The 14,633-nt window shown below is 37.5% G+C and overlaps 2 protein-coding genes across 3 annotated transcripts in view; both read left to right on the top strand.

Moving 5' to 3' along the window:
- The first annotated feature begins 3,609 nt into the window (after nucleotides 1-3,609).
- gje1a (gap junction protein epsilon 1a) lies at nucleotides 3,610-6,360 on the top strand. 2 transcript variants are annotated; one of them, XM_056269339.1, is made up of 3 exons: nucleotides 3,610-3,773; nucleotides 4,692-4,874; nucleotides 5,910-6,359. In XM_056269339.1, the coding sequence occupies exons 1-3, from the start codon at nucleotides 3,744-3,746 to the stop codon at nucleotides 6,309-6,311; spliced, it is 615 nt and encodes a 204-aa protein (XP_056125314.1). In that variant the 5' UTR covers nucleotides 3,610-3,743; the 3' UTR covers nucleotides 6,312-6,359. The 2 variants fall into 2 exon arrangements, with proteins under 2 accessions (XP_056125314.1, XP_056125313.1); XM_056269338.1 differs by lacking the exon at nucleotides 3,610-3,773 and adding an exon at nucleotides 4,441-4,583 and having other exon boundaries at nucleotides 5,910-6,360.
- A 1,665-nt stretch (nucleotides 6,361-8,025) lies between these two features.
- vta1 (vesicle (multivesicular body) trafficking 1) overlaps nucleotides 8,026-14,633 on the top strand; it is a 42,785-nt gene continuing 36,177 nt past the window's right edge. Inside the window, exon 1 of the mRNA XM_056269200.1 lies at nucleotides 8,026-8,222. Coding sequence (XP_056125175.1) covers nucleotides 8,132-8,222 — 91 coding nt within the window. The 5' untranslated portion in view covers nucleotides 8,026-8,131. The remainder of the gene's footprint in view (nucleotides 8,223-14,633) is intronic.

The following is a 14,633-nucleotide window of genomic DNA, read 5'->3' as shown; positions in this document are numbered from 1 at the left end:
TATAGCCTATTAATGGAAAACATGTTAAATCGGCTTGCCATAAGAACAGCATTGCAGAGAGCAGCACCAAACAGTTTTGTGCTATCTATCTATCTATCTATCTATCTATCTATCTATCTATCTATCTATCTATCTATCTATCTATCTATCTATCTATCTATCTATCTATCTGTCTGTCTGTCTGTCTATCTGTCTATCTGTCTATCTGTCTATTTGTCTATCTGTCTATCTGTCTATCTATCTATCTATCTATCTATCTATCTATCTATCTATCTATCTATCTATCTATCTATCTATCTATCTATCTATCTATCTGTCTATCTGTCTATCTGTCTATCTGTCTGTCTGTCTGTCTGTCTGTCTGTCTGCCATCTAAATGTGTTAATTCCCCATCTTCCACACTAAAATAAACCAAATAAATAAACTAAAACCCCCGAATCCCCATATATGAAAGAACGGTGTTGGACAGTCGCTCGTCAGTAGCGCAAACTGGAATTGTGCTTTCTGGACTCGTCAGGTGTAGCTTTTGTCCGCGCGCCCCCTTATCGGAGTTAGACTGGAGCTCTTTCATGCTCTTTCTATGACTCGCAGGGGGGATTTACCGAGGGAAGAATGGCAATAAATACGTAATAAGAAAACCAACTGGGTCTGGACAACTAGAGTAGAAAAACAGGTATTTGAAAGAGAGAGAGAGAGAGAGAGAGAAAGAGAGACAGAGATGGAAAAGTTCTCCACTCCTTTACAAAAATCTAAGACTTTATTTGCTTGTGTCCCCTGTCACTGGAGATTGAAACCAAGAATTACATAGCCTAAAAGAGATTTTTTTTAATTCTAACCTTCATGTTAGGTTTGCTTTCTCATCCTTATAGGGATAAAATAAACAGGCACAGCAAACATTTATGCATTAAGTTCTGATGACAAAGGTTCTTTGTCCAGACTCCAGACAGATCTTGAAATTAGATTTTCATTTGGCCTTGGCCTCAGAACCAATCTATCATGGTCTTGTATTCACTAGAGTCATGGAAGAACCCCAAAGAACCTTCCAGTGAACAGTTCTTAAAAGAACCATTTTTTTCTTAGCGAGAAGAACATTTCAATAATCTAAAGACCCTTTTTCCGATATAAAGAACCTTTTGTAGAATGTAAGGTTCCATAGATGTTAAAGGTTCTTCATGGAACTATTGATGCCAATAAAAACCTTTTTATTTTTAAGAGTGTTGTGGTCTGCGCAAACCTGTTCTTTTGCCGTAATGCTGGATAGAGAGGAAGCCTCATTTTACAGTTTTTCTCAGTCTCAGCTTACATTTCTCGAATCATCCTCGACATTTCTAAAAGTGCATTATAGCAAAACACCATGGATTTCCTGCAAAAGCCAGTCTCTTGCTCAAAATATTTAGTTCATCTCTCAAACGTAAATATCTGTGTAAATGAACATGTCAGTGCCATCAGAATGACAAGTCATTGTGTCATTGTGTACGGATAACACAGTCAAATTGCTTAGTCATGTTGTCAATATAACAGTGTCCTCGGAGGGATGTTCTGATGTAAACTATGGCTAAAGTTTTGATGACAATTATTGTAAATTGTAGGTTACACCTTAGTGTATGTGGGAGTTTGATTGCAAAAGACTGGACAAGATTCACATTTATGCTTTTACTGTTTGTACTGTTATTTGTTGACAGACCATGTCATTGCGATACAGAAAGGAAAAGACAGCACTGCATAGCACAACGAAAGACAAAAAACAAAAGTAGAAATGTGAACAGGACAGATTTAGAAAAAACGTCTAATGGAAATGTATAGAAATATGCTAGATTATGACAACTTGTTCAACCATTTTGCATGCAAAGACTTATGCTGAACTAATGCCTAAAAGTTGTGGGGGGTGAGACTGTTCAACAGAGACCCATTATAATACATTTTGATCAACATGACATAAGCAATTGATCATGTGAAACAGCAGAGAATTGTACATAATCATTTGCATGGATGTACCAAAGCATTTGCAACTTGTTCAAAGAAATGAGAAACTGCTTTTTTGATGTGCACAAGTGACACAATGATGTGAAGATTGAACAGGTAGTTTTGAAAATTTCAATTTTGATCTGAGAAATGTACCAGCGACTGAGAAAAACTGTAAAAGGCTTTTACAGGAGTGTTTTGACAACTCTTACTGGTTCTGCTCTGCTTAAAGATCAGCCAAGGGATAACTGAATAAGTTTCAGACTATGAATGAAAAAGCATTACAAGTCACTGCCCCACTGTCTCAAGTTCATCTTCTTGACTTGGTTCTCACCTTGACTCACACCCTGAGAACAAAATTTCTTACATCTAAAATGTGTGTTGTTTCAGCCTGATCTCATGAGTTGGTTATTTTAAATATGTGTGTGTGTGTGTGTGTGTGTGTGTGTGTGTGTGTGTGGCTTGATAATCCACACATCATGGGGACAAAATGTCCCCACAAAGATGGCAATATCGGGACATTTTTGGTCCCCATGAGGAAAACAGCTTATAAATCATATATAAATCAAGTGATGTATTTTGAAAATGTACAAATGCAGAAGGTTTTCTGTAGTTTAGGGGAACGGTTAGTGTAAGGGGATAGAATACACTGTTTGAACAGTATAAAAATCATTATGTCTATGGAAAGTGCCCATAAAACCTGTGTGTGTGTTTGTGTGTGTGTGTGTGTGTGTGTGTGTGTGTGTGTGTGTGTGTGTGTGTGTGTGTGTGTGTGTGTGTGTGTGTGTGTGTGTGTGTGTGTGTGTGTGTGTGTGTGTGTGTGTGTGTGTGTGTGTGTGTGTGTGTGTGTGTGTGTGTTTGCCACAACACAGATGTTTCCTGATGTAAATGTGGCCTCTGGTAATAGGGTAAATTAATATAATTCGCCACTCACTTGGGTTGCATGTGGTGATGTCATGTTGAGTTAGTGACATCTGCTGGCTTTAATGACGCTCTTGATGCAACAATGGTAATATAGAGACTAAATTAATTACAGAAGAATGTATTGAGCTATTTTCTGCAGTAAATTAACAGGTGGCCTTATACGGCTTTCCTTCACCATTATCTAAAATCAGCACTGAAACATATCTGTCATTTTTAATGAAAAACATCTTTATGCTAACTTTTTCAAGGATTAAAGATTCCTTTTAATGAGACTTTTTTTCAGAGATGGAAAATGACTTAATTCAGAAATTGCAAACTTTTTAGATTAGATATGTATTCAAGGTTTTTCTTAAATGAAATTTTATTTATTTATTTATTGAATGGGTTTGATGTGGAGAGAAAATAATAATATATGTAAAAAAAAAAAAAAAAAAAAAAAAAAAGACTTTTTATTCTCAGATATAATGCATAAAACGATGTAAATAGCAACATACCAATAATATAAACTTATTTAATGGAGTCCTCCTCCATCATGCCATTGAGCTAAATGAGCAAACAAACAATCAAACGGTCATATATGAAGCATCACTTTGATTGACAGCTTTGCTTGCGTGTGCACCACGTGCGCAATGACCGTATGACCACCAGACCCCACTCTTATTTCGGTAATTAGCATCTCTGTGGCCTTATTGATCTATTCTTTGCTGGCTTGCCTGTCTGTTTGCTCTTTGGTTTATGACTCGAAAAAGCTTGCCGTCAGAAAGGCGCCCCCAACATGCTGCTTTGCCAGCAGGTCCTTTTTTCCCTCGGGACGCAGTGACATGAGAGCAGGACCTCGGTTCTGATTAAGAAGGGGGATGAACAACACTCCGCCTGGATTACGGTTGGTGTGTGGACTTTTAATAGACGATTTAACACGTTTCTTACCGTGTGAACGTTTATCGTGCTATTTTATTGAAGAAACACTACTGGAAATTCTAGAGAAACTTTCAGTAGGCCTGTTAACTGTTATCAGAGATAGATAATGTAGTATAGATGTACGTTATAAAGGAAAACAGGTCTAATTTAAACAGCTATTTACATAAATATAAGTTAGAGTTGTCTGGAAACCCTTATAAGGATATCAAAATCCCAGGATATCACTACATAATCAGTTTTCAAATTGTTTTACAAAAGGCTCTATGGCAGTCATTGTTGGCTTGAATTCAATTGCCTGTTTAAATACTTCTCTGGAATTATGAACATATTTGTTAACCTGTTAATTGTTGTTTCCCATTGTTTTCCATTATGTGATTTGCCCAGTGATACAATTGCATTTTGTTGCAATTGTCATGTTTGCTATGCTCTATTGTGAGATGCAAGAGTTTTTGTTTTTCCGCTGACATGGTTGAATAGGGATTAGCCTATGAGCTGACCACATGTCCTGTGGCCTTTGTTATTTTCCTTGTTTTGTTTCTTTGGGTTTTTTTTTTTTTTGCACTGAGTGAGTAAATTGATGAAGGCATTGCAGATAAAAGAGTCTGCATTGACAAAGAGGTTTCTAAAGCGAAAGGTCATTTTGAGGTTCAGAATTGCTATCTGCCTCTGCCCGAGGCCAGAAGACTGGCAATGATGGTGACAAGCAACCATAGAATGATGCAGAGCTGTGAAGCCAAATTATGTCATTAATCTACATCAAAAACTTTTATGAAGGATGTGTAAGTATGCAGTCTAAAGTTTGACCTTGTATGCAAAATTAGAGATATTTTGTGTTTGAAAATGGTTTTAGTGAATGCATGTTAAGATCTCTGCATTGCATGTTTCAGCTCAGGCCTCCGACGGTGATAGGCCAGTTCCACACGCTGTTTTTCGGCTCAGTGCGTACGTTCTTCCTTGGAGTCCTTGGATTCGCAGTCTATGGCAATGAGGCCCTCCACTTCAGCTGTGATCCAGACAAAAGGGAATTAAACCTTTACTGTTACAACCAGTTCAGGCCTATAACACCACAGGTAAAAGTGCATGAAAGTATATGAATTTAATAATCTGGGATTGTAATTTAATTAAAATACATGAAATGACAGCCAAAAGTGAACATGGATGTATGGAAGTAATAAGAAAGAGAAATTCTAACAACTTTTGCTAATCAAGCCATGTACCTGTAAGATTTGGATCCGGGACGGTTCACACCGAGGACGATAACTATAATAACTATAAATTTCACTATATCGTTGGAATCACTTTAAGAACGAGCCTTTAAAGTGACAGACAAGCATGCGCTTTGAAAAAAACAGAACGTTATCACCTGCTGGTGTGGACGCTAATATAGTTATCTTTATAGTTATCGTTTTTGGTGTGAACTGGCCCTTAATCTGACATTTTCACTGCATGGAATAAATTAAGTTTACTACTCTATTCTACTATATCTTAAAAATGATTTTAAAAAGCAGATAATCAAAACCTGGATGTAAAACTGTATTTCAGTGAATAATATGAGAAGCTGATTGTGAAGATGTATTATTATGGCCTATAATCACGTTGAATTTTTTGGTGGAAACTTGAATAAAAAACATATTTGAGGGCAAATTGACAAGTTGAAAAACAAAAACAAGCTTAAAGTCATAATGAAATATATTTGTTAATGGAATATATTACATTATTTATTATAAATGATTTTTTCTGTGCACATAATGTTTTTTTTTTTTTATTCACGTGCCCTCGTAATCTTTGATCAAAATATCTTCCCCTCCTCTTGCAGCGACATCTTCTCTCTTCTCTGATGATGTGTTTACTGGCGTTAGGGCGGGACAACCTGTCACTCACATCACATCACAGCAATAGCAAACCATAACGATCCAACAATCCAATCAATTCTTGATGGAAAAAATTCCAGACCCCTTCCCCTCACCCGAACCCCCCCCCCCCCCCCCCCCCCTACATTTTTCTTGTCCGAGAAGCAGCTTCACTCAGATATACGTCACAATAGAAAAGACTTGTACTAAAAGACAGCAAAGTAACATAAAATGTTTTTTTCTTTCATCTTGTAGGTATTCTGGGCGTTGCAGCTAGTCTCTGTCTTGGTACCTGGAGCTGTGTTCCATCTTTATGCTGCCTGTAAAAATATAGATCAGGAGGAGATCCTTCAGCGACCGATGTCCACAGTCTTCTACATCATCTCTGTCCTGCTGAGAATAATTCTGGAAGTGTTAGCATTTTGGCTTCAGAGCCACCTCTTTGGGTTCCTGGTTGCTCCTATCTATATGTGTGATGCTAGTGCTCTTGCGAAGATCTTTAACATCTCAAAGTGTATGGTCCCTGAACACTTTGAGAAGACTATCTTCCTCAGTGCAATGTACACCTTTACAATCATCACCATACTCCTCTGTATTGCTGAGATTTTTGAGATTCGGTTCCGAAGAATTGGCTTTTTAAACCAGCCAGTGTCTTGAGAATTTAGAAAGTTTGCTTCAACAGTGTTAGTTTTATGTCTTCTATGGGTCTCTGAATGACAAACAAGACATAAACTCACATACCTCTAGACTTTCTGGTGGTAGACACAGAAAGACATGTGTGTTTTTTTTAACTAGACAATTTATTAATAATTAATGACAAGGGACTCATTGATATTTTTAGTTATAAAGCCAACTTATTTAAGCCTAAATAAGTCACCTCTCTTGCAGGAGAAACTTAAATATATATATTTTTTCAATTATTGACTTATATAAGCTAATCTAAACCCAAAGTATTTCGAGTATTTAAAGACAAGTATTTAGTAATTCTCTGCAATATTATTTAGATTTCTACATTATATTGAATTACTATTGCGAGTACTATTTTGACAAATATTCTTTGATTTAAATTTCAACAATGATTCATTCTTCTTAAAAGGGAATAAGGAAGAATAAGTACATGCAACATAGCATACATATTGAAAAACATTATTGATTGGTCAGTGGTACTGCGTACTTAGTCACGATTATGCACATGGATAGTATATCAATGATCCTATCTATATGGTGATAGGATCATTGATATAGCCTATATATCCTATCATGGTGTTGATTTCCATATAGTCCATTTCAGAATTATCTTGTGTGTTTGTAGTGTTGGTATCTACATTTTCATCAGGCATCCATCCAACTTTTTGTTATTATTCTCAGCTAAGTGTTTCATCTCAGGTACAACATGGCATACTGTGAACTCTTATTTTGTGTCAGCAGGTAATAGTTTATTATAAGAATATGATTTATTCATTACAGAAACATCTTACCGCAGGTTTGGCCTTCACATATTCTCGCAGTTGCCTTCCCACTGTTTCAACTTCATAGTTGTTGGAGTAATAGCTTTTGTATTATGTTTAGAGAATTGATCATACAGTTTTTTTTTTTGATTACCAGTGTCTATGGGATTTATGATATGATTATGCATGAAAATCTTCATATACAGTAGGTAACATAATTGGTGCATATATTATGACTGCCATAATGTATTATCAGTCTAGGGAAATATTTACTGTTAAGTAACTCGTAGTCAGATTAAACAGAACTGCTTGTGAATCCAAGGTACTCTTTCTGATACAATGCTTTCGTAATGTTTGTGAATATTCAATCAAGTAAAAATGTTTAAAATAGTTGTGTCACTCTTTTTGTGTACACCATACCATATCGGTGATATTTACACATACTAGAAGGGGAATACAATAAAAGCTGAATCTATTGAATAACAGGAACCAAAACTTTACGAGGGGCTCTTAAAGTATTTTATTTTACAGTAGCATTAAACTCTGCAGTAAACCTAGCCTATAGGTTCACCATACAACATTTGAACAAAATAACACTGTTGATTATTATAACTCGTTATTAATGTAAATATATAGCCCAAATATAAAACAAAGAACAAAAACAGTAAAGCAAACCATTTTGGACTTTTCTTTTGTGCAATAGCCTAATTAATTAAAACAAATAATACAATGTGACAAATAAATTACAAATGACACCTTCAAATATAGTATATGATTACTAAATAAAACTTTTACAGATTTCTCTGTATAGAAGTCAATATGTATTTACTCTTTTTTTTTTATGCCGAATGAAAATAATCGCAGATTCGTGTCGGTCAATTGCTCCTCCTCGCCTATGGAGGTCAGTAAAGGCGTGGTTGCGCGTTCACGTGAAGACGCGGAAGCAGCTCCTTCGCGAGCGCTTGTCATCTTTGTTTTTAGCCATTTTTCGGCTCTTGTAGAAGTTTGTAACAACGACTTCTCTTCAGGATGGCTCTCCCAACGCAGCTGAAAGCGATCCAGCACCATTTAAGAACAGCACAGGAACACGAGAAAAGAGAACCGGTGGTCGCTTACTACTGTAAGTGTAACGTTAAGCCTGTAAAAATATCGCTTTGTTTTGTTAGCCCTCCCTCCCGTCTCATTGGTTTATTAAACTTGTCATTTTTCAGATTATCCTAGGAAATTCGTATATATTGAGTATATATATACTCAATATAAATATATATATATATATATATATATATATATATATATTTACATGCAGTAGTTCGACATGTATTTAAATATGTCTGTTGTGGAAGTTAGCTTCAGTTTCTTTGCTAAGTTAACATCTGCTGATGTTTATTTTAAATTGCCCAATATGTTAGTGTAGAATATTTATAAGTTTGAAATGTCTTGCGTTTATGCAAAGATCGTTTCCCAGCTGGATAGTTGTAGTTATCCACAAACGCAGCAAGTTTAGCTACAAAGGTAGCAGCCAGGATCGGCTAACTGGTTTGTTTTGAAAGGTTTGAAAGGTTTGGCTGAAACTTCACTGCATCACTAGCTGCTAGTAAGTTACATCACAGAGACTTTCATGTTCTAGATTTAATTTAAAGCTGTTCTGAGATGTGTAACGTTAGTTGAGAGGTAATCATTCATTAAGCAGTTTGTTTCTTTATGGCAAGTCAAAGTAAGTGGTCAGATATGTGCTGAATCATGTAAGGGATACTGACAGTTGCTGCCATTCTCGCCACGCAATGCTGGAAAAACAAGTTCCTTGTGCGTCCATATTGAGGTGTGTTGGGATGAAATGTGATCTGGCTAGGAAAAAATGTCCACAACCCCGTATACAGTATATTTCTGAATGTATTTTGCTCAGAAGTTATAAATGTTGTCATTATCTTGACACAGTCTTTTCAGTCTGCGTTGGGAGGGTATCAGTGTTATAAAGACTTATTTTCCCCAGGGCTTTTGAAGGACTTTGGCACAGCAGAGATGAATCATCATCTAGGTGTAGGTGTGTCAGACTTTGCATGCACATCTATTTTTAGCAATACTGTAATTGTTTTGTACAGACTTTAGTGTGACAGACTGAGATGAATTATGACTCTTTTACGTCACAGGAAGGTGACCAGCCCGGATGATCAGGGTCCACCAGGGACCATCTGCAGGCCTTGAGCCTCTAGATCAGGGGTGTCAAACTCAGTTCCTGGAGGGCCACAGCCCTGCAGAGTTTAGTCCAACCAGCTCCAACACACATACCTGTAGTTTTTAAATAAGCCTGAAGGGCTTGATTAGCTGGATCAGGTGTGTTTAATTAGAGTTGAAGCTAAACTCTGCAGCGCTGTGGCCCTCCAGGAACTGAGTTTGACACCCCTGCTCTAGATGGTCCCCATTTTCCCATTATCCCGTAAGTCTGGGCTCACGTCATGTGATTCATGAGTCAGGACACATGCATATTTTGTAGCCATATGCTTCTAGTGATGTCATAAAACTCTGCAGTGTTTTTTTTTTTGTTTTTTTTTTCTGAATATTTTTTTTATATCAAATTATTATTATTATCTATTAAATCCCTCAAATCTTTTAGAAACACCTTTTCCCGTCTGTATTACGCTTCTTGGTCAATGAATGAATATGTATATATATATATATATATATATATATATGAGTTAGAATTTCGGCGTCGGATTGCATGTATTGGGCATAATTTTAAACATTTGCGCAGATTTTGTGCTCACACCCAAACTGCGCGCACATAAAGTCGCCTCTCAGCACTAAATTTAGTATTTATTTGTTTGCTGCTGCTTATTGCTCTTAAACACAAACTGTCAAATACACACAAAATAAGTGTAAAAAAAAATACTTTATTCAACAATTTCTTCTCTTCTGTGTCAGATCTCCTACAACGCTATTCGCGCAGTAAACGCAGTACAGTGCTTCTGGGATCTACGTCAGAATGCCGGCTCACCATTGGCCAGCTCCTGCATCAGTATCGCACGCATGTGTCGTGGTGCTCACGTGAACCGCGTCGGCCAATAATTAGCCAGCATTCTGGGGTAGAACCTGGAAGCGCTGTACTGTTTACTAAGCGAATAGCATAGGATATCTGACACAGAAGAGAACAAATTGTTGAATAAAGTCATTATTTTTGTTTGTTTTTTACCTGTAAAGACTGTATGTGTAAAAGGGGCTAGTGCATCCCTTGCCTCCCCTGAGGAAACACCCCTGAATATATTTATTCAAAACACTAATTAAAATCATTCATGTGGTTTCACAAAGTGTACAACAAAAAGGCAATGGAATGTAAAATCTTTAAATGCCAAGAATGAGTTCAATAAACTATTGTGTACTAGGGGTGTAAATCGGATGTTTCTTCATGATACAATCTGACATCAATTCTCTTAGCCAGCGATACGATATTTGCCGATATCCCAACATGCCGCGATACAATTATGATTTGATTTAGGTGCCTTCGATGTCAAGATATTATGTGCCTATTTTACACTACCAGTTACATTTTTAAATTGAAATCGAAATATAACACTCTTTGAAAATTGAAAATCCTGTATCATCCACACCAAAAATACACTCAAGTTTTAAGTAATGCAGAAAAATAAATAACAAAAATACATTCAAGTCACAAATGAGATTATCAATCATCTGATGACAGCTCTTCATTTGGCTTGTGCAATGAAATTAACTAATCAAAGTGCATTGGAAAGATGAACTGAAGTAGTTCTGTTGGATGTTTAGCAAATCATTGTGATATGATGGTAGCTGATATTATTGAAAGACATTGCCGTTGCAGTTGAAAGGAACCAGATTGTATTTCAACAGAATGTGAAGTTCTGGGGAATACTGAAGAACTTCAATAATACTTTTATAATTGAACAGCTATTAGTTAGTGTGCATGTTTTGTATGCTTCCTAAAAAATGAATAAACTAAAAATAATTAGTGCTCAAGGGACATTGTAACATTTTTGAAGGTTTGATAATACCTGCTTGTTATGGCTGCTTAACATCATTCAAGCCGTTTAGTCTGCATGCTCACAGAATCAGGGGCCGGTTGCACCAGCTGTGCGTAAGTTACAACTTAGCCAAGTTTTGACGTAAATAGGCACTAAGTTACAACTTATGCACTACTAAATATTTTTACGTTGCACCATTAAACTTAGTTTAAACGTAACTCTACGTTCCAACTAAATATTTATGGCAGCCTCCGTTTAGGAGTAACGGTTGGAATAAAATATCAGATAGATGAACTGCATCAATAAGCTCTTCTTTTACCTGACAGACTTACATTTTTTAGACATATATGATAATGCTTACATTTTAAGAGAGAGAACATTATGTGAAAAAATTACTTTGTTAGCGGCTCTTTAACACGAACCCGTCCTAAACAATGCCGCTGTGTGCATCGGTCCATGTTGTGCATGTCAAATATCAGTCATAATCAATAAATGGAATCGTAAAAAATATTTATTTATTGATCTTTATTAATTTCATTTCAAATACAGTTTCTGAATGTTATTTATATATAAAAACACTTATATTATTCATGATCAAGTATCGTATTAAATGGAAACTTATTTTTACCGTTAGTAACGTGAGGCAAAAGAAGTTAGAATGAAGGATAAACTGAAATTCACGGCATTTCAAACTTCTGCTCACGTATTTGAAGGCTGCTATTGGTTCATCGAGGCTAAACGTCATATTATGCGACTACGCATTACTTTACGGAGAGTTTACGACCTACTAGCTACGTTCTACCTTACGAACAAATGGTGCAACGGAATAAAGTACAGAGTTAGTTACAAACTAGCTAGTAGTTATAAGCCTCTACTGTGGACTTTACGTTACAATTTAAGAAATAACTTACGAACGGCTGGTGCAACCCTACCCAGATGTCTTAGAAGCCTGATGGTTTGTGGAGTGTGGTGTGAGGTAGATTTAGCATTACATTAATTTCAACTTCTGTTTGCAAAGCCTGCGCCAAAATTGCGACTGATTTACCAAAGAATCCACAGTGAAATGTACCGCATACTAGTGCTGGGCGGTATGACCAAAAATCCATATCACGGTATTTTTCAAAATTATACCGTTTCACAGTATATTACGGTATTTTATTTTTTTCATTCATGAATGAGTGTTAACCACATTTTCTACTGATTGAGAGAGGAAATACTGCAGTAGATTGACTTAGAATGCCCTATTTTAGTGTCATGAGTGAATATTGTAAAAAAATCCACACTAGTATTAAAGGTGCAATGTGTAATAATTTTGATTATCTATTAACAGAAATGCAATATGACATCCATAACTATGTTTTCAGTGGTGTATAAAGAACTTACTTAATAAACCGTAATGTTTTTATTACCTTCGAGTGAGACATTTATATCTACACAGCCACGGGCACCGCCTTCTATGAAGGTCGGCATATTGTGACGTCATGTTTCTACCGTAGCCGACAGCGAACAAACAGCGCTACAGAGCGCGTTTCATCAGAGAAGCAGCAGAAAGCTAGAAGCCATAGACACCGTGAGTAGTGAGTTTTCCCTTGTCAGTGGTGTAAAATATGTAGTTGGATTGTTTCATGTAACTTAGTTCTTCTCCCTCGCTGTGTTATGGCTTTGCTATGTGGGGGATAAATGTGCTGGTTACGATTGTGAGACAGCTGATTAGTGCTCTTGTCATTGACCGTAAAACAGTAATGTTACAGGAATCACCAACCCGTCGATCGCGGTCGACAAGTCGATCTTGGAAGCATTTTAAGTCGATCGCGAAGAGTTTTCAAAATCAGAGAAAAAAAGCCTATTGTGTGTAGTAAATGGTGTCATGGGGATGCGGAGGCGCGTGCGCTGTTACAATCATGTCATTTTTGCCGCGCTCACCTTTGGGCTCAAACTTTTACTACCCTGTTAGAAAAAATATATATTTGCATAGTTTCATGTGGTTCTTCCCCCTCGCTGTATTATGGGTTTGCTATGTGGGGAGAAATGTGCTGGTTACGTTTGTGAGACAATCAGCTGATTACTATTATATTATATATTAAGAGCCTTGATCCTCACCTGACTATGGCTTTGTATACTTTATCCATGATGTGGTTTATAATGGACTGTGGTACAGAAACAGTGACAATGTTACACACTCTTGGCTTACTCTGGCTATTCTCTGCTGTCTCAGATGACGATATGTTTGTCCCGTTTTAGCCACCGTAGTTTCTTCGAAAGGGAGGGGTGAGCAGTGGGCTGAGCCCTTAGTGCAAACTCGCAACCGAACCGCTAGATGCCGCTAAAAATCACACACTGCACCTTTAACACAGGTTTGCACAAAATGATGAGCAAAGAGGTGCCATCAGGAGGCGATGGAGGCGCGTCAGAAACAGTGGTTTCCCCAGTAACGGCTGTACACAAAGCAGCGCAGCGCTCATAAACAATGCTTTATCAGGAAAGATAAAATGAAAATAACAAAAATACATTGATAATCGGTTTAATAATCCTCCTGGCGCCGGTGTTGTGCCGAATTTCGGCTCCCTGCCAAATTATTACCCCCCTCGTTGAAATCAGTACCTGATTGCCTAATCCTAACCCCACCCCTAATCCTAACCCCTCGCCCACAACTAATCCTAAACCTACCATACTAGGGGGGTATTAATTTGGCGGGGGTCAGAATTCGGCACCACACCGGGTCTGAGTGAGTCATTTACTCTCTTATCGTTCTTTGATTAACATAATGACACTTCAAGACCAGCCGCTGCTGACAGAGACGCAATCTGACACTCGTCCCATTTTCTCACAAATCTCTACGTTCATTTAAGACTTTATTTAAATCATTTAAGATTGATCTTATGAGGACACTCGACAAATCCGACATTTTGGCATAATTTGTGTGTTACGGTTTGTTCAAGCCCAAAAGAGAACTCGATACTACTGACGCGTCTTTTCTATTTGTGTGTGTGTGTGTAATAGGCTAGTCTCAGCCTCAGACGTCACGCCCACGGAACGTTGGCTAAACGTCTGATGCATATGGTACACTTAACTGGAAACACTTCAGGAATGTCGAAGTCGTCATCTGATTGGTTGAATTTTATCGGATTTCCGGGGGGCGCGAGTGTCGCGTTTATTTTCGGTCCGCCGGGAAACAAAGCGCAGACGTGTGATTGCGGAAGAAAAACTGTTGTGTTTACATTAGTGACAATGAGCATTTATCAAGATCAGTTAAACGTAGGATTCTCAAAAGTATGCGAGGTTCACGGCATAGACTCTTGGAGTTTTCTTCTCCTTCTTTGATTTTCTATGCTGACTGACTTGTTGCACGCTGTTGTTGTGGGGAGATTTCCACGCCCCGAAACGTGATGCTGAACGAAACGAACTGTAATTGGTTGTTTGACATGTCGGTCAAACGGCCTTATGGGCGGGCCTTGGCCAAAGAAAGCTGCTATGAATTCCAGACCTTCAGCCGTCAGTCTGAAGGTCTGGCTACGCGAGACTAGTAATAGGCAGGACTT

Source organism: Rhinichthys klamathensis, unplaced genomic scaffold (assembly GCF_029890125.1).
Source record: "Rhinichthys klamathensis goyatoka isolate OS25496 unplaced genomic scaffold, OSU_Roscu_1.1 h1tg000281l_1, whole genome shotgun sequence".
NCBI lineage: Eukaryota > Metazoa > Chordata > Actinopteri > Cypriniformes > Leuciscidae > Rhinichthys > Rhinichthys klamathensis.
The sequence above is the reverse complement of the archived record's forward strand: the minus strand, read 5'-3'. Positions and strand labels throughout refer to the sequence as shown.

What these genes read in the sequence shown, in the direction of transcription:
- gje1a (XM_056269338.1), top strand. Translation starts at nt 4,545, where the DNA reads ATGTCATTAATCTACATCAAAAACTTTTATGAAGGATGT. An exon ending in AAAACTTTTATGAAGGATGT is followed by an intron (nt 4,584 to 4,691) that starts GTAAGTATGCAG and finishes TGCATGTTTCAG; the next exon opens with CTCAGGCCTCCGACGGTGAT. An exon ending in TCAGGCCTATAACACCACAG is followed by an intron (nt 4,875 to 5,909) that starts GTAAAAGTGCAT and finishes TTCATCTTGTAG; the next exon opens with GTATTCTGGGCGTTGCAGCT.